Source organism: Python bivittatus, unplaced genomic scaffold (genome assembly GCF_059951505.1).
Source record: "Python bivittatus isolate LINGU-HERP-01145 unplaced genomic scaffold, Pbiv_v1 ctg000480_np1212, whole genome shotgun sequence".
In the NCBI taxonomy this organism is placed as follows: Eukaryota; Metazoa; Chordata; class Lepidosauria; order Squamata; family Pythonidae; genus Python; species Python bivittatus.
The window spans coordinates 29,609,139-29,628,202 of NW_028277075.1; the positions used below are offsets into that span (position 1 = coordinate 29,609,139).

General features: G+C 38.1%; 1 protein-coding gene across 2 annotated transcripts in view; it reads right to left on the bottom strand.

Moving 5' to 3' along the window:
• GALNT16 (polypeptide N-acetylgalactosaminyltransferase 16) overlaps window positions 1–19,064 on the bottom strand; it is a 173,524-nt gene that overhangs the window by 25,249 nt on the left and 129,211 nt on the right. For both annotated transcript variants that reach the window (XR_015797015.1, XM_088145594.1), the window contains exons 6-11: window positions 17,912–18,033; window positions 10,449–10,536; window positions 7,739–7,823; window positions 6,002–6,105; window positions 3,115–3,241; window positions 1,230–1,322 (exon numbers count right to left, since the gene is read on the bottom strand). Coding sequence is in view for 1 of the 2 variants with exons in the window: in XM_088145594.1 (XP_088001720.1) it covers window positions 1,230–1,322; window positions 3,115–3,241; window positions 6,002–6,105; window positions 7,739–7,823; window positions 10,449–10,536; window positions 17,912–18,033 (619 nt within the window). In the remaining variant the exon portion in view is untranslated. The remainder of the gene's footprint in view (window positions 1–1,229; window positions 1,323–3,114; window positions 3,242–6,001; window positions 6,106–7,738; window positions 7,824–10,448; window positions 10,537–17,911; window positions 18,034–19,064) is intronic.

Genomic DNA, 19,064 nt, shown 5'->3' on the forward strand with positions numbered 1-19,064 from the left:
TGCATGGTGCTCGTGCTTATAAAATTGCACACGCAAGCTCATTTATTAATCTAAGAGCAGATGTGGGGAATCTCTTCCATCTGCCCACCATTTTCTGTTGTTATTTTTTCCTTTCCCTGACAAAGAAGGTTTTGCTTCTCCATTAACATTCTTATGGTCTGGCAGACCAGGTGCAAGATAATAAAATGTGTCTCAAAGTGACTGCATGGGTGACAGTAATGTAGCATGCAAAATGACAAGGATTTTGCCATCTATTTTCTTCGTTCTTTTATCAGAGTCCACCCATAAAGTAAGAGTGAGAAGACAAAGATCCTATTTAAAAAAAAAAAAATGACTCCACAAATAAATATATACCAGGGATTCAAATACTGGTTTAGTTGTCAGTTTTGCCCTTCTTAATAACCCAGGCTATTCATTCTTTATTGTTTGAAATGTTGATGTACTGCATCCATTTTTTTTTTTAGATTTTTTTTATCCCACCTTCATTATTTTTTATAAATAACTCAAGGCAGTGAACATACCTAATACTTTTTGGGTGAGGAATTTGCCAAAAGCTTTTGAAAGACCAAGTATACACTATCTATCAGATCCGCTGGGAGGTGGGCAGCATATAAATTTAATATATTATTATTATTATTACATATTATTATTATTATTCTCAAAGAATTTTAAAAGTTAGTGAGACAGGCCTTGCTTTTGCAGAAACTACATGTATTTTTCTTCAGCAGTGTTTGATAATTTAATTTTAGTAACTTCTTCTACACATCCTTTCTTGCAAATTATGCATTTTAAATATAATTTGTCTCAAAAAATACAGACTTCTAAATTACAGGTAGTCCCCAAGTTAAGAATGTCTGGTTTACGGATAACCCATAGTTAAGAACAGACCCTATTGTGGCAAAATTTGAGTTAAATACACAATGGCTTGAGTTCATTACACAATACTACTTATATAGTATTATACAATAATACTCTTCTGGTTTGCATACAAATTTGACATAAGGACAGACCCTGGGAATAGAACTCGTTCTTAAACTGGGGACTACCTGTAATTTTATTTTATAATGCATATTTGAAAACATGTTCTGAATTATAATTACTGTCTGGTTTGCATTTTAATCTGGGAGGTTCAAGACAGGTCAATTTGTATCATAAGTCACAAAGAACAAATGATTCAAGTATCCCCATCTTCCTCAGAGCAACTTAACAGAGATGGTTTACATGCTTACCTTCCAAATGACTTTCCAATGGCAGAAGGTCTAGCTTCATAATAATACTGTTTGTATTCATCCATCCATACCTCTGCTGTACGTTTGGTATTTCTGCAGGTAGGACAAGATAAGCCTTATTAAATGGCATTGTTGGGCAGCTCATCTTGCCATCACATGAAATCATGGCACATTTTAAAGAAACGACTACCCTCCTTAACTGACATTATGTTGCTAAACTTTGATGCAGGAGAGGAAATATCTCAAAAAGTAGAAACCAACGGAAGAGAAGCTGTGTTTCCTCAGCGCATGAACAAAATAGTCAATGTATAACATGCAAGAATCAGATGTGCTAAAATAACACATCTGAGGCATTCTAAAAAAGGTATGATGGCTGAAGTACAGAAAGAATGGGGCCAGATATTATAGCCCCATGCTGTATGTCTTAATTTACCACTCAACTGGTCCCTGATTCTTCCTGACCTCCGTAAGGAAGTCTGAAGGAGAACTATATTCACATTTGCTTGAAGATGAGTATAGCTCCCTGATCAGTGATGTGGAGTACAACTCTCTTGAAACTTGAGGAAATCACAGAAAATAAGGAATGGGACATAGTGTGCAGATGTAAGGAAGAGAGGTGTACACTGTTCCATTTTCTATGAAATTTAGCCTTTAGACTTCCCAACAGAAGACAACTTAGATCCCCAGAGCAAATGCTCTGAATACGCAGTATTCCACTTTTCTCATTCATTTTAACTTAGAATAGAATCCATTAATCATTTCTGCCAGTCTCTTTTGTACCCTCAAAGTCTGTTTTGGGGGGCTGGGGGACACTCCTGAGCAAGTTTTGATGGGCTGCAGGAATCGTTAAAAGGAATAAAGCATCCTGTTGCACAAGCATACTTCTACTCACATAATGTTGGATTCCATCTTTAAAGACTATTTAACTCCAACAGCCAAGCTCTTTTCAGCAGTATTCTTAACATGGAGAAAAGCAAAACACACAGTGGGCATGGCAACTAATGGCATCCTTTATCTATTACTATCATAATAACCACAGCTCTGTTGCACACATGGAACATCCAGGCATTTCAGTTGTGGCCTCTTAACCTTCTTGTATACTTCGGGTTGTAAGCAGTGCAAATTATGTAACAGGTTTGACAAACTATGAGATATCTTGCGCTATGAAGGCATCAGAAGGGATGTTTGCCATAGGACCTAATTGACCACAACATGAGGATAGGAAAATGGTTGTGCTGAATTATGATCAGGTTTGTATTTTTGGACTTTACTAGTAGAAAATAGGAAAGTGCAATATATTTTTTGGCAGCAGTCATTACTTCTCAGATAGTTTGCAGTATCAGCAGTACATGAGGTCCCAAACGATATTCATTCTGGGTTACTGTAGACCACACCTCCTATATTTGCACAGTTGTACTCCCTCATTATAAACTTCAATTTTAGATATAGTACTTTTTACATTATATAAGGCTCAGTGTCAAATCCATTTCATTATTTTTATGAGCTGCTATTTAATTACAGAATACTCTACTAGATCTGTACTTTTTCCAAGTACACAATGGTTAAGCAACTCCCCAAATCCCAAAGTATAGTCTCCACAAAAATAATTGAGTCACAGGTTTTTTTTAAAAAAAACTTTCTAAACATCAGGGAAGAACTCACTGCAAATATGAATTATTAAAACAGAAAGGATATTAATTTGGTCAGGATTAGCCAGCTGACTCAAACATTTTCTCTGAGTTTATATTCATATCCCAGAGTAAGGACTAATTAGTAAAATACACAGAGGGATCCCTGACCAAACACCATGCTTCAGTGAGACCTAAAGACACCCCCAGCACCCTCCTGTGTCCTGAACTGGAATCAAGGATTAAGCCATTCCTACTTGATATAGGTTAGTGCATTGCCCTCGGGGAAGTCATACGGATGGCGTTTTCTGAAAACATGACCCACTCGACTGCAGGGGACAATCTCCAAGCTACCTCCACACATCCAAACACGGAAAGAAAGCTCTAGAAAACATCCAAGGAAAGAGAATGTGAGGTGAAACAAAGAACATCCATGTGGAAATGGCACTGCCAGTGGTGGAGGCCCAACTGGATCATGACAAAAGAAGAAATTTACTGAAAATGAGGTGACGTTTTTGTTATGAGGGGAGGGGGAACCCTGCTGTTCCCCAGTTGTTACCCTTCCCCTCTTTCCACATATTAGATCAGTATAATTTGGGGCGGAGGGGTGGGGGCTTTTAAAAGAGAATCTTGCTGAAAGTTCCCAGAGAATATATGATGTTATTTCCAAACTGGTTTGATTTAAAAAAAGCTACCCATCAGAGAAAGCTTCTCTTAATGTAACGAAGAAAATCCACAACAATTTAGGGTGGACAGGAATCATCCTCAAACAGGAGAGGAGGAGGCTTCATGTGCAAGTACAAAGTAAGAGACAGAAAATGAGAGACCTTAATGGCACTGATGAAACTAAGTCAAGACAGTATTATAAAGCACCGTGCAGCCCCAAGTAAACAATTTCATCTGCATGTCTCACCGAGGCTGAAGAACTGAATAAAAATTGTCAGAATTCTGGAGAAACATGTAATCAAGTCTAATCATTGCTTAGGGACATGTTTGCACTAGTCAAATTTCATGCTCTTTAAAGTCAGGATAGACTCCTAGTACCTGGGCAATATTATAGGAATGGCAAAGTCTGGCCAGTCATCTAAAGCAGTGTTTCTCAGCCTTGGCAGCTTTCAGATGTGTGGACTTCAACTCCCAGAATTCCCCAGCCAGTAAGGCTGGCTGGGGAATTCTGGGAGTTGAAGTCCACACATCTGAAAGTTGGCAAAGTTGAGAAACACTGATCTAATGCATAACGAGCTCCTAAATCTGTGGAAGAATACAGCTCTTTTCCCAACATCTGAAGCCCCTTCGCTTTTCATCAGTTGCAAGCTGGGGCTGAAATCTTTTGGTGTGCTCTTGCTGAAGGATCCCAAGCTCTCCTAAGGATGTGTCATTTGGCAATCCAGATTTTGAGGCACAGTCTCATCCTGTTTATTTAAGTTGAAGCATCCCTATCACCTGCCCTTTGCTTTCAGAGATTTTACTGCCCCAGAGTGAAATTCAATTTTTTATTAAAAGGATCAGAGGATGACCAAGGTTTTGATGTTCAAAACCTCATTTGAATCTCTGAAAAGTGTTGACCTTGCCAAGGTCTTATGTTTAATAAACATGGAAGCTCACCGTTGCTTACTTATTTGGGGGTACAAAGAAAACATCAGAAAACAGCAGCAAAACCAGTCAGAAAAGGAAGAAGGGGACAGAAGAGGGGGCTAGAAAAGCCTTTCATGGGTATGTTGCATTTTGCATTGTCTCTGATGTGCTCTTCACTTGGCCAATGAAGATTCATATTAGACAGTGCAAACTGTAGCAGCTAGTAGAAGTGTGGAGTTAATTCAGACATAATTTGGTAATTCAAAAAACATCTTACTTTACCTTGGACTGACTTAAAGGCAAACTGATGTAGCTCAGGATCCAGATCTTACAGAGCACATTTCAGTTGCTTCAGAACAATCCTGCGTCAACCTGACCATCTCCCAAATTTCTCCAAAATCAAGCCACTTGCTTTTGGACTCAGAATTTTTCTGAATTTTAAAATGTCACATATAACTGATAAAGAACAAAGACTAGACAAACTAGTAGATGGCACCCCTAGATCACCACTGGGGAACTGTGGCCCTCCAGATGTTGAACTCCAGTTCTTAGCAAATCCAGTCAAAGTAATTAATGGTCCACTGATAATGAGAGTTAGAGTCCAGCAACTGGAAGGAACAGGTTCCCCGGCTCTATATTAGATTCACAGTTTCATTGCAGATTCTTGTGTTTTCTAGGCTTTGTCTTCAGATGCATTGTTGGTGATCATGATATCTACAGATTCTTCGTAGAAGTTCCATTACATAGAAGTCCAGAGGCAGTTGCTGAGGAATGTGGCCAGTTTTTATAAAGGAAGTAAGACACTTTCATTTCAGCAATATATGGTAGTCTTATATGGTAATCTAGTTTTAATGAATTTATCTTGGAACTATTTATCTGTTCGTGCTGTTCTATCATCTTTTATTTTAGTGGTATTTGAATGGTTTTAATTAGATTTTATTGTATCTAAGCTGAATTATTTATGTAAACTGTTTTAGGAGCCTACAAGATGAACAATAGGGTAGAAACAGAAGCAGTCAATAAAACAGATCCTGTACCCTAGGCCTTTAACCAATTTCCCCAGTTCAAAATATTAGGGTTAGTTCCTAGACATCTTTCAGTCATGATGCATTTCTTTCTCCCATGTTTTTCAGTCCTATCTAACATTACTAGGACAAAATACAAACTTCATAAGTGAATTCAGTGTGAAATGTTTAATGTATTTATGTGACACTTAATTTACATGTTCTAAGGTACTTCCTTCTTCTAGATTCCATCAATAAATATATCCATAAGGGATATCTAAGTACACATATATAGATGCTGGCAAATAAAGCAGATCTTGCCACAGTGTCATTTAAGAATCTGTAGGAAAATGCTGTCTTCCTCATAGATCTGCTGAGTACCATGACTGCCTGGTGCTATAGAAAGAGATTCTATCTCTATGCAAATAGATCTTGAATAAAGCCTGGGTTTTCAGTGCTTCTGGTCAGGAGAAAATATTACATTGTGTGACCAGGATTTCAGGATTGATTTGTGAAAGGTTGGCAAGAGAAGGCAACATAAAGACAAATCAAAGTACTAACTTACCAAAATTCTCTCCTCCCCAGATATCCATCTGTGTGTCATATTTTCCAAGATGGTTAAACCAAGACTTATTGATCACAAAGATTCCTCCTGCTATGACAGGTGTTCTAGTAAAAATGACAATGAGGAAGTGCATAAAGTTATTAATAAAAAATGCTAGAGTGAAAAAAAAGAACTCTATTACATTTGTAAGCACCATATTCTGTGTAAAGTACTTTAGAAAGGATACATAAAACCCACAACTTCTTTATGAACTGAGTACAGGCTTAATGGGAGCAATAACTTTCTTATGATTATGTATCACAAAGAAGCTGTAAGACCACAATGTTTTCATGATCCTTTTACAAAAATGTCTACTCTGTACTTAAATAATTGGCATTGCAAGGAGGTGTCAAAATCTGCAAGATGGTGGGCATGGTGATCCAAGCATGACTCTTTACATATGTACATGTAATGTCAATGAATGTATAGAAGGCACAGGGCTTGGATCACAACACTGCAACTTCCATTTTGCAAACTTTGATACCCTCATCCTCTGGCTTTATATTGATATCAGTGATAACCTAGTTTTTCTTTAATGAGATTTTGGGGAAAAGTTCAGAATTCTTTAGGTAATTTTAGTTATGCAGAAAAGACCTTTAGCGTTAAGTGTGGTTCATTTATATGCCCTTGTAGTTAATGAGCAATCTACATCAAAGGGAATGAAGGCTGAGAAAAGCATGCATTCCCAGAACTTGTTCCTGGCCTGTTAAGGTAATTAAAAGGTCTATAAAGCAAGTAAGAAATAAACTGAAGTATGGTTCCCAATTTTCCACATCCATATTGAAGACATAAAGAAATATCACTTCCTTTGCTCGTAAGTGAACTCTGAGAAGGGGGAGAAGTTTCCAAGGGGAGAATAGGTCAATCTCACTCACCTCCACTATTCAGAACACTAGGTCAGACTGGTCCAAATTTGCAAAGTTGATCAGCAAAACACAGAATGAGCTAAAGGATCCTGAATATTTGGACTGCAGAGACTGAGAGCACTATACTAATATGCTAAACTTCCTCAGCTTAGGAACTCTAATCCTGCCCTATATAAATCTGTTTGAAACACAGTTCACATAAATGTAGGATTAGGTGTTATTGCTGTTAGAGTACACTTGCAACATATTCTACTGTTCAAAGAAACCTTAGAATGAATATTTTTATTTAGCTAGACTTCATGGTTCTTATCTACAATTTCCGCTATTCTTTAAATAGAACACAGTGCACAAGACAGTGAATGTGTGAGTCATCACAGAAGCCATGTGTTGATGAATTTGTCTATGTCTTGAAAAAATCCTGTGCTGGAAGTAGAAGGTAGATTCTATTTCAGTTGTAGCTTACATATCAGCCTGGGAAAAGATCAATTATCTACCAGAAAATGCATAGATATTTGAAATGGGCACAGTAACATGTCCCATATTAAACAAATACAATCTATAAAAGCAATACCCTATTATATAATGCCAAATATCTTGCCATTATTATAGCAGTGCAGGCCACTGGGGCCACCAAACAGAATCTCAAGTATTTGCCAAGAATGTTAAAACCTTTCAGGAACAAGAGCTAGATTAATTACATCACATAAATGATGTAAACATAACTTTTGCATGTTTCTCATGGTCACATCAACCAGTGAGATGGCCTTTTATATTAGACAAAAGATTACATCTAAACTGAGATTCCAAGGGGAGCTTGCATGAAAGAATTTACCTGATAGACTGGGTGGGGTCTGTCCTGGACAACTTTTGCTCAATGGGAATCTGTTCCCATTTAAAATGAAGACTCCAGTCAAATCCTAAAACGTAGAACACAAAAACACAGGAAACCTTGTATCCAGGAGATAAGGGTTACATAGCATAGAATGAATTAGGCCAATGGAAATTAGGCATTTTCATTTCTACACCCATGATCCCAGGGCAGCAGTGAGTGTACCTACGGTGATTCTTCAAAGCCAGGCTGGTCATCTGCATAGGACTATTCTATGCAGATGACCAGCCTTGCTTTGAAGAATCACCGTAGGTACACTCACTGGCATTTATCTGGGTTCAGTTACACTCCAAACTTCCTATGTGGGTTCCCAGAGAGAAAGGCAGTAATTAGTGCTTCAGCCTTCTACTCAGGTTGTCCTATGCCTCATTGGCTGCCAAAGATATGAGACATTAATCAGTACTCTCAGCGAGATGACATGTATTTCCGGGAACAAAATCTCTGTTTACTGTAATTGGCTTTTCCCCGTACACATCACATAAAAATGCCATTGGACTTACAAGTGTTACAAATTGAGTAGATCCAGTGGGAAGGACAGTGGCTGGCAAAGGGTTTGTGCAAGTGGGAACTGCAGAACTGAAAGGCAGGGGACATTGAGAGATGCATTTATAAAAGGAAATGAATAATAAGAACAGTGAGAGATGTTTCAAAAAGCTAAAAAGGGTGCTTGAGGCATAGCAATCCTTTTAGGAGAAAAAAAATGAAGTGCTTGGTTTTCCTGCAGTCCTGCACAGTGGAGCCAACTGTTGCATCTGAGGCTAATCTACACAAGTGTTTTATCCTGGCAGTGTGACATCTGGCTCACTTGATGCATAGAAGGCAGTTTTCTGGCATAGTTTTCCTCAATATTCTGTTTTTTTCCTTGACTGCTTTATGATTGTTTGGTGGTCAGCTGAAGCTTCTGTGCGCTACTGAGAAAATGTGCTTCAATTTTATGATATTATCACTTATTGGTGGATCTTTCTTCCTCTTTTTCCTGGAGCATAGACATAACAGGGCAATTGACTAGGTTTTCATGTTCCCAGGACAGACTGAAGGTGAAGCTAATTTAGGCAAAATCTAACCCCAGAGTGAAAGCTGATTTCACCCTTTTTGAACCCTTTTTGGTGTTCTCACAACATACTAACTACTTGCCCCCATTGACTCAGTCAAGTGTGTTGTGGAAAAAGGCCATATACTACTATTCCCTGATGATTACCTTGTGCTTGCATTTGAAACATAGCTGAATTTGGGCTATATTCATGGACACATGCCCATCAAACAGCAAGGAGCTTGCTTGCCCAAGAATTTGATTATCCTTTGAGAAAAAGCAAGCACCAATCTCTCTGACAAAAAGACAGTATTCATAATGTGACCAGCACAAATAAAACTAAAGAGTCTTCCAGGCTCCATTAACTATCTTCTGTCCTCAAATCTTATGAAATAATGACATTGTTATGGAGGCAAATGCATATGGAAGGAAGCAGGAAGTGAGAGGGTGACTACTGAGGAGAAGTGGAACAGTTTGACTGCAGGTGTACTGTAGTAGCAAGGAAAGAAAAAAAGCAGAAAAAGAATATAACAGTAAGGTATATGGGTGTACGCACAGTCTTTTACCTGCCAGGAAGAGTATTAAGGAGTATTGAAGGACATGTGGATAGTTGCACAATATATTAAGGAATAATATCTTAGCTGGAAAACCAGCAGGAAGATCTCGCATGTATTTAAAGAGAATGAGCAGCAACTCGTCCAGTTCTGTTGCTTTAAGTGGCTTTCAGAACTGTCCCAAATGACGTGGGAAGTCATTTATGGTAAGAAATTTAGCTGTTATTTTGTGTACATAGCACTTTTGAGGAACCAGTAATTATTTCTAATATTTATTAACACTCTGCTGTAAATGTTATAAATAAATACATTTAAATTTAGCATATTTGACTCTGGCTTATTTATTATTGGCCGAATGACACTGCGTTTTAACGATTAATAGTGCTTGATTTGTAATGAATTTTAAATATTATGATATTAGTATTACTGGAATAAAAGGTTTGATTTGTTATATTTTCTTATGAAAGAAATTAGTACTCAGTTTCTTTTTGAAATAATGGTTTTTGCCATGTGTTCCTATTAAAATGTTATTTTTCTTATATTGCTGTTCTTATGATGTGGAAAAGAAGCAGATAGAAGAACAGCAACAGGAGCCAGGAAGACAGATGTAGCAGTGACGGGATCAGGAAGCTGTGCAAACTGTGATCTCTGCAAGGCCACATATTCTACAGCCTGTTGAAAGTCACAGCTGTTATGAATCCTACAAACACAAACTAGGTCAATTTTAACTGCTGGCGAAAGCATAAGTTTAATACCATTTAATATCAGTGGTGCTTCCAAACTAGGCTTTTACTGTATCATCACCCTGCCTCATTCACAGAATTGTATAGGGGCCCAGATGATGCTGTTTTCCATTTGTATCTCTTGCACATCTATCCAATAGGTTGTCTGTCTCTTCTTGCCTCACAAAACATCAGTTCACAAGCAAACAGCAGAATACTTGTGCAATGTCTTTGGACTACTTATCTGGAAGTGCTTCAAAGGTTATAAGGAATCCATCTTGGGGCTAATTCTCATAGACAGACCCAGAAAAATTATCTTTCAGAATCTATTTATTCTTCTTACCTACCTCCTCTCAGATCTGCTGATGCTGCTAGATAGGCAAAATTGTCCAAGCTGATGACATCAATGATAGGACTCACGACCCGAGTATAATCCTGAAAAAGTAGAGGGAAAGGAAGAACATTGGAATTTTTCTTGGAGGAAAGTAATGTTTCAAGATGATGAAGTTGATGCAGTTGGTAGAAGGGGGGTGGGAAGCAATGTGTGGTTTTTAAATTGGTATTCAAATACATACGATTGCAGCCCATAGCTTTTTGCAAGGGATGTGAAGAGTAAAACTTTCACAGTGCAATTATTGTTCTGTTCTCCACTTTCAGGCATTATGTACAGCACACAATTTCTAAGCTTTATTGATCAGATAGACTCTCAGATACTGTTAGTGTATGTTAAACTGTGATTTCTTGCAGTCATCTAGAAAAAGTGTTGCTAAACTGGAGGAATAGACAACCTGGTTCTCTTCAGGTATTTTTTACTATAATTCCCATCAATGCCAGTTAGCTAATAGGCAGAGATTTACAGTCCAAAACATCTCAGGTTGCTTTCCCCTCATGCTAGGTTTTCCATGGATAAATCTCCCAATTTTAAACTTGAGCTATATGCTGATTAACATACTTCCTCAGACTTGTTTTTTTCAGATTCCTCATTAAGGTAGTCAATAATAACTAATCACTCATCTCCTAATAGGATTCATGTATCTCTAACGTTGTTCCTCCAGGGTGTATCACCTAAGTATGGTTGCACCCATATCTTTGGCATATATACCAAGAACAGCTGGTGTAATTTCAGTCAGTCAACTCACAACCCTCCCATTTTTTTTAGGGCTGCTGGAGTTGATTGCCAAAACCCAGCAAAGCTATTTCCCACATCTTTGAAGGAGGAAACTCATAAAAACGATTGTGTTCCACAAATTTCATTTCATATAGGGCACTTTCAGACTGACACCATTTCTCCTTTCCAGCACTGTGTGTTCATCTTCTCTTCTGCTGATTCAAGGAGGCTGAGAACAAAAAGCATAAATCTCTGCCCCCTCCGTTGGAAAAAAAAATTCTGCACATTCTGCAGCAATAAAAATCTATTCCCCCCCCCCTCCCCCATGCTACAAAAAAGGAAAGAAAGAAAAGAAATTAAAAACCCAACCAGCTTGGCAGTTTGCAGGAGACTGGTGCATGGCTGAAAAGAAAGGAGAAACTGACAGAATCCTGTCCGTATTATCCCTGCTGGCTTCATCTGGGCTACTGGAAGCAGAACAGGAACCCATTAAGGAGGAACTGCGAGGTGGCTGAAGCTGAAGAACTAGCACAAGGGCCAAGCCAAGAATTCTATCTAATGGTAAAGGGGCCTGTCTTCAAGCTCCATAGAGGTCCAGTGTTACAGCTGAAAATCGACTTCAAAACAGCACCTCCTGCGATGCTGAAGAGAGGTGATGACAGGGGTGTGGAGCTGATCTAGGACTGGTGCTAATACACCAGGTGGAAGTGCCCATAATTTTTAAAAAAGCAAATAAAATGCCCCAAAGTTTCCTCAAAACTCAGTGAAAAAACAGAAAAATACAATCCTACCCAGGAAATGTGTGACAGGGCCCCACTCACTTTGCATCCTAGCCACAAACCAAAACATTGTGGAAACCCAAACCTTTGGCCTTGCTGTTCTACAATATATTCTAAGTCGTTCCACAATGAAGGCCCTAACTCCACGTTTTGTCTCTGCAAATTCAAAGTGTTGTCTCTTTGTTTTCTCAGAAATGTTTCTGGTAATATCAGAAATTATATTGAATTAGTAATTATATAATATAATTATAATATAATCAGAAATTATATTGAATTAGTAATTTTTTTTTCTGGGAACAGAAAAAGTGTATTCATAAGAAGATCTATTCATGGATAAACAGTATAGCATTCAACTTTAAGTGATAACTCACAAGTGCTAAATTCCACATCTGCAGGGCAAAAATAGCATTTATCATCTTATGAGTGAAATTCAGATACTCTGGAAGCCTTCCTTGTAAAAAACTAATCAACACAGCAGCAAGGTGCAACTTTCTCCTGCCAGAGGATTTACTAATGAGTAAGTTCTTCAGCATTCTGGGGAGAGGCACAAATAAACACTGTAATGTTTGGATGTGACTTGTTGAGTGTAAAATAGAAAGAAGAACAGAGAAATGTAGGAAGATAGTCCATGAATTTACTGTGGCTATTATTTCCATTGCCTGAACCCCCTTTTTCTTAATGCTTTTATTCTTTGACACATACAGGCTTCTAAAAATTACATTTCCTCAATGAAAGACCTTTTTAAAAATACAACTACCACTGAACATAGCTGTTCGATACTGTGTCTTCTTTTCATATTTCTTTTGTTAATTTTTGATTGGGGAATTTCCTCTGATGCTAACATTTATGCCATCACAAAGTCTGGTGAGGGTGGAATGGCATCCAATGGAATCTAAGGTGGAATGAAAAGAATGAAACATCTCTAGAAGATACAGTCAATAAGGAAAGCCCAGAAGAAAATTCAAGCTTTATTGGAACTCCAATAAAGTTTGCAGCAATTTTATACTACTTCAGTTGGCCTAATAAAATTGCTTAGCCAGAGTGGTTTTTAAGTAGAAAATAGGATTAAGCATTTGAAATCCATACACAATTTTTAAATACTTTTTACACTAGGGTTATTTTTTATAGCTTGATTTGGGGTTATATAAACAAAGGAGTAAGCAAAGGACTAGAAAAAGATGTCTGTCTAGGCCAGTGTTTCTCATCCTTGGCAACTTGAAGATGTGTGGACTTCAACTCCCAGAATTCCCCAGCCAGCATGGCTCCATGCACTTTCCAGTGTTCAGACACACCTGATGAACTCACAATGACTGACATTGAATTTACCATACAAAGATCCAAGACCAATTTTTATTCTCTGCTTACCTGTGACTAAAAGGTAGGTATTTGAGCTCTCATCCTGCCATCTATTCCTACACAATGATAGGACATTTTGGAACAATCCTCTTCTCTGCTACAAAGCTGCCTTGTGGATCTCCCTTTGTCTAGGAGTAGCTGTCACTATTGTTGCTCCATTCAGCAACACTGTTTTATGAACAAATATAAATCAGACATTGATAGGCTGCTGAGAGGGAGGATTTATTAAGCTGAGGGTTTTCAAATCACCATCTCTGACATTTCACCTTCTTCCCCTCTTGGCACAAAGCTGAACATATCTGCAATTTGCATCCCTACCAGTTCCTCCCACCTGTCTCTTGGGCCTTGTTAAATACCTGGGAAGGTTCTTTTTTAAAAAGGATTGTGCAGACATTGCAGCTGGCAGGAAGATCAGCCTACCTATCTGTGCTACTGCAGATCACACCTTCTTCCTGACCCCTTGGCACATCCAGAATGAGAACTGCCTACTCAGCTGTATCACTTATTCATCTTTTTTCCTCTTTTACTTCAAGGTTAACTCCTTCTTTTCACGTTCACTCTACACAGCACTGTTATGGGTTCACTTTGAATAATTCAGACAGAGGGAGGGGAGACAAGTATACATAGGTTTCATCCTTGAAGTGTTCTATTTATTGCTTCACAGATACATAGTAAAACTTAAAAGACTGCCTAACATAATGCCTTAATCCTATTCTTATACCTAACTTAACCTACACGCCAGGTAGTTTTCTATAAACTTACTTACTTATTTACAGAGTTTTCAGTGTTTCTCTTAGCTTGGTGGACTGAAATCAGATAACATATATTCTCTACTTTTATTTTTCACTGCAGTCTCTTTAAACAGTCTCTTTACACAGTATTTTCTTAGCCTCCTAGCTCACACTGTAGGAGACCTATTTCTTTCTCTCTTGGAGAGTTCGGATGGGTGAGTCACTTGGAAATACAATTCCCCTTTTATCTCAAAGTGTAGTTTCTTTCTCCTTTTCCTACACATAGCTCTCAGTTCTCAGCCAACACTGCTTGTTTTTGTCAGTTCAATGATGATTCAGCTCTCCTTCTGGTTGTCCCCTGTTGTCTACTTCCCAATCTCACATCTTCTAACTTCTTTAGATGAAGTGATACTCTCTAGACTCAAAAACTTACTAGCTCTTTCTCCAGCACTTTCTAGATTTCAGCACCACCAGCCTCTCAGTCCTCAATATTCAGCCAGCTATGCTTCTGTGATTCTATTTATCAGTTAAGAACTAGCAAATAGGAAGAAAATAGAGAGATTCCTATTTCTTCTGGAACAGTTGTGACTCCACTATAGAGGGAAGAACTTGCATCTTCCATGAACTTGGCTTCTGTCCAAAGCACCAGGCAAGAGAAAAATTGGCTCTTTTCCATCTATTACCACTGTTCTTCCTTCTATACCAGGGTTTCTCAACCAGGGTTCTGTGGAAACTTAGGGTTCTGCGAGAGGTCACTAGGGGTTCCCTGGAAGATCAGAATTTATTTAAAAAATTATTTCAGATTCGGGCAATGCACTCTCACAGTGATGAGCAGAGACTGAACAAGAATCTAGTTACAACTCCTTCTGACCTCTTCAGTAGTGCACTATAGGACTGTGTTTATTTGGTTGAATCCATTCTTAATTTTTGATGCAAGATAGGGGAGACTGTTGATTACAGGTGAATGCTATATTGCAGGAAGGGAAGAATCTATTGAAGGAAGGGAAGGGAGAAGTGCATTTTTCAAGAAATTAATGGACTTATCCAACTTAGTCTGTGACATCAGTCTCTCCCTCCTGCATCTTTTCCCTGTGGCTTTCCTGTACTTATCTTATCCTGTTATTTTAAATAAATTTCATACATGCTTGTTCAGTCATGTCTGAGGGTCCAGTGTAGTGATTTTTGAAGAGGAAGTATGACAGAGGAGAATTCTAGAATGGACAATACCAATACATTTAATGATAATGATAATGATAATGATAATGATAATGAAGAATTTAAATCTTATCAAGCATTTCCCTGCATTGGTACATCAACAGACTCAAAAAAAAAAGTCCATCTTTACAATGAAAGCTATTTATCAATGGGTTTTACTGTACTAGTGATCCAGGTTTTTTGATTTCATTGTGCCTCATCTATGGCAAGCAACTTACAAATACAGCAATGGTTCCAGGAAAATTAAAAAGACACTTAACTACAAATCACAGCTATATGACAAGTAAAAGTTCTGATTATTTTAAACGGCCATTGGAATGCAGAAAAAACGGTAAAGGTTTTGTTAATAAAATGACAGTCAGTAAAAAAGCCCAAGAAGCAAGTTATTTAGTAGCAGAACTTATTAAACAGCAAAGGAAAAGTCACGCGTTAGGTGAGAAGATAATCATGCCAGCATGAAAAATAATAGTGAGAAAAATGCTGGGACCTGATGCAGTACAAGAAATTGAAAAGGTTCCACTGTCAAACAGTACAATAAGTTGGTGCATTGATGACATGTCACATGATGCTGAAGAGGTTTTGTGTGATAATCTTAAGAACAGCAGATTTTCTATCCGAATTGATGAGTCAATATATTTCACCAATAAATGTCACATTATGGCATTTGTAATATTTGTAAATGATGGTGAAATTCAAGAAAACCTTTTCTGCTACAAAGAACTACATGAAACATGCAAAGGCCAAGATGTATTTAATGTTTTGTCTTTATATCTGGAAACAAAAAGTCTGTATTGGAAGAACTGTACTGATGGTGCTCCATCAATGGTTGGCTCCATGAGAGGTCTCATTTCTCTTGTAAGAAAAGAAAATATTGATGTCACAATACACTGCTTTTTTCATGGAGAGATGTTGGTGTCAAAAACTCTTGGAGATGAAATGAAAAAAGTTCTGGATGATGCTACAAAAATGGTTAACTTTATTAAACAAAGACCAGTTCATTCAAGAATGTTTTAAAAACTGTGTGAAAACCTGGACAAAGAGCACACAAGACTCCTGTTATACATAGAAATATGGTGGCTCAGCAGAGGAAGAGTTCTCAACAGGATGTTTGAGCTGAAGGCAGAAGTGCAAGAATATTTTCGAGAAAATAGTATTCCACATTTTGCTGAGTGCTTTGAAGATGGAGAATGGTTCCAGAAACTAGCATACTTAGTGGACATCTTTCATCACATGAACCAGCTGGACAAATCTCTGCAAGGCACTGGAGGAAATGTTTTGATTTCAAGTGACAAGATTCTTGGATTTAAAAGAAAACTGAATGTTTGGAAAATCATGTTTCAAAAGGAAATACTGAAATGTTTCAATTGCTGCTTTGGCTTAAGAGAGAGAAAGGATACCAAAAAGTGTCATATCCAATTGAAAACTACCTGGAAGGTATGCAGAAAAAAGTTGATCAGTACTTTCCCTCCCTTTCAACACAAATGTATGACTAGGTGAGGGTTCCTTTCTCTGCATCTTCTGTTCAGCCTGAGAACTTCACTTTGAAGGAGGAGGAAGAACTTTGTGAGCTGCAGTCTGATTGTACACTCAGGATGAGATTCCCTGATCTGTCCATGGACAAGTTCTGGATTTCTGTGAAAGAAGAGTATCCTGCAATTCATAGGAAGGCATTGAACATTTTGCTGCAGTTTTCAATTTCTTACATGTGTGAAAAGGCTTTTTCTTATTTAACAAGCATCAAAAGCAAAGACTGAAATTGCCATTTTTCAGTTGAAAATGAAATCTGTGTGTGCTTATCTCAAGTTTGGTTCAGAACTGAGTATTTGTGCAGTAAAAAACAAGCACAGGTTTCACATTAAAGAAGTAAATTTCATTTTTATTTTTAGTTTAAGAACACTGTTAATGCACATGTACAGGCTTACACATGAAACAAATATAAAAAATTTGTAACTTCCAGCCTATATTTGAGCCAGAATGTGCAGTGCTTCCCCGAGGCCTGAAAAATATTTCAAGGGTTCTTCCAGGGTCAAAAGGTTGAGAAAGGCTGCTCTATACATACATGTGAGAGAAAAGTTCACATTTTCCAAACTCTTTTATGCAAGTTTCCTTCCATGAGAACATTATTCCACAACATAGGAAATTAACGTTCATGTTGGGAATACAGTTTTGAGACCCTGGATCTTGTTACAGTGGGAGCAACAATTGCAGCAACACAGGGAACACAGCAAAGAGAAGAAAGTCATTAGAATGCTACATTTCTTTTGTAACACTTTCAGTTGTAAGAGTCGATTCCCAAACTGATAAAGTTCTGGAACCTCTTATGTAAACAGCCCATGGTAAGCTTCCACATTATGAGCAAACAGTAGGAAGGCTGTTGGAAAGAAAATCAGAAAGCCCTAATGTATACAGGGGTATATCGGTTCTAAATTGAAAATGGTTTAATTGCTGGAATTTTTGCAATGTGATTCATTTTATCTCAATAAATCTTGCTAAAAAGAACTCTGAGAACTTTGCGTGGTAAAGAATCACTTTTGGTTTTAGGCAACTGCCAAAGAGCCTGATATGACTCTGGTCAATTGAAAGCAAAAGACAGGGACTAGAGATGAGAAAAACATGCTCACCTCTTTTACTCTCTGAAGCATTGGCTGCAACCATTCACTATTAACTTCACAGTGGCTGTCCAGAAAGGTGAGAATATCAGCTGTTGCTGTATCAGCACCTCGTACTCGGGAGCGGATTAGCCCTGAAATGGGGAGACAAGAAAATGAAGAGAAAAAAGGCTAGAAAAGAAACTAATATTGTATTTTAGTGAATGGATCAAGGAATGCTAAAGTGAGTTAACTAAGCCTGGCACGAGGTCCAAAGAGATTACTCTAGGAAATCAACAGTAGGCTAGACTTTCTGAATCATCATTATCCTGGATTTGATTCAATTTGATTCTATCCTGTTCTGTTCTGTTCCGTTCCGTTCCGTTCCGTTCCGTCCCGTCCCGTTCCGTTCCGCTCCGCTCCGCTCCGCTCCATTCCATTCCACCTGACTCTAAGATGACTCTGGGAGGTTTATTCACAGTTGAATTTATTCAGGAGGAACTGGGATCTTTGTGGTTGGACAGCAAAAGTTTTCCCTTCATTATGTATAGCAATGTTTCTCAACCTCAACCTCATGCTGGCTGGGGAATTCTGGGACTTGAAGTCCACACATCTTAAAGTTGCTGAGGTTGAAAAACACCGATGTATACCAAAGTTTATTTGATTCCATTTTACTGATCAGCATAAATCATATTTTGTTTTTACATGCCTGGCTCGGTTATCCTACTATTAGGACACTTCCAGAGATTACAGATAATTAACAAATTGTTAATTCCACTCTGGTGTAATAATAAAGCATCAATGTGTTGTCTAAGACAAAGAATGCTGTATAATCTATTGATCACTTACAACAAACTTCCTCCTGCTCAGTAATATTTGATTCTGGGCATGTCTTTCTTTCTTAAGTAACGGCTCCTTTCGTGTCTACCAGAAGATCTTCTCTCATACACAAAAGACCTAAGTATTCAAGTCTGTAACTATCTTTGCACAAAGCAAACGCTCTCTCTTACTCCTTTTGCACCTTACTGGATCTCCCTTCCCTTTCCCCTGGAGACCTCTCCTTGAAGCTTGCACTGGAATCTTGTCCCTCCACATCATTGTCTCCCTATTTCCTCTCACATTCTCTTTTTCACAAGGCCTAGAAGTTTCCCAAGGGACCTGCATTTTATTGGACCTAGACAGAACA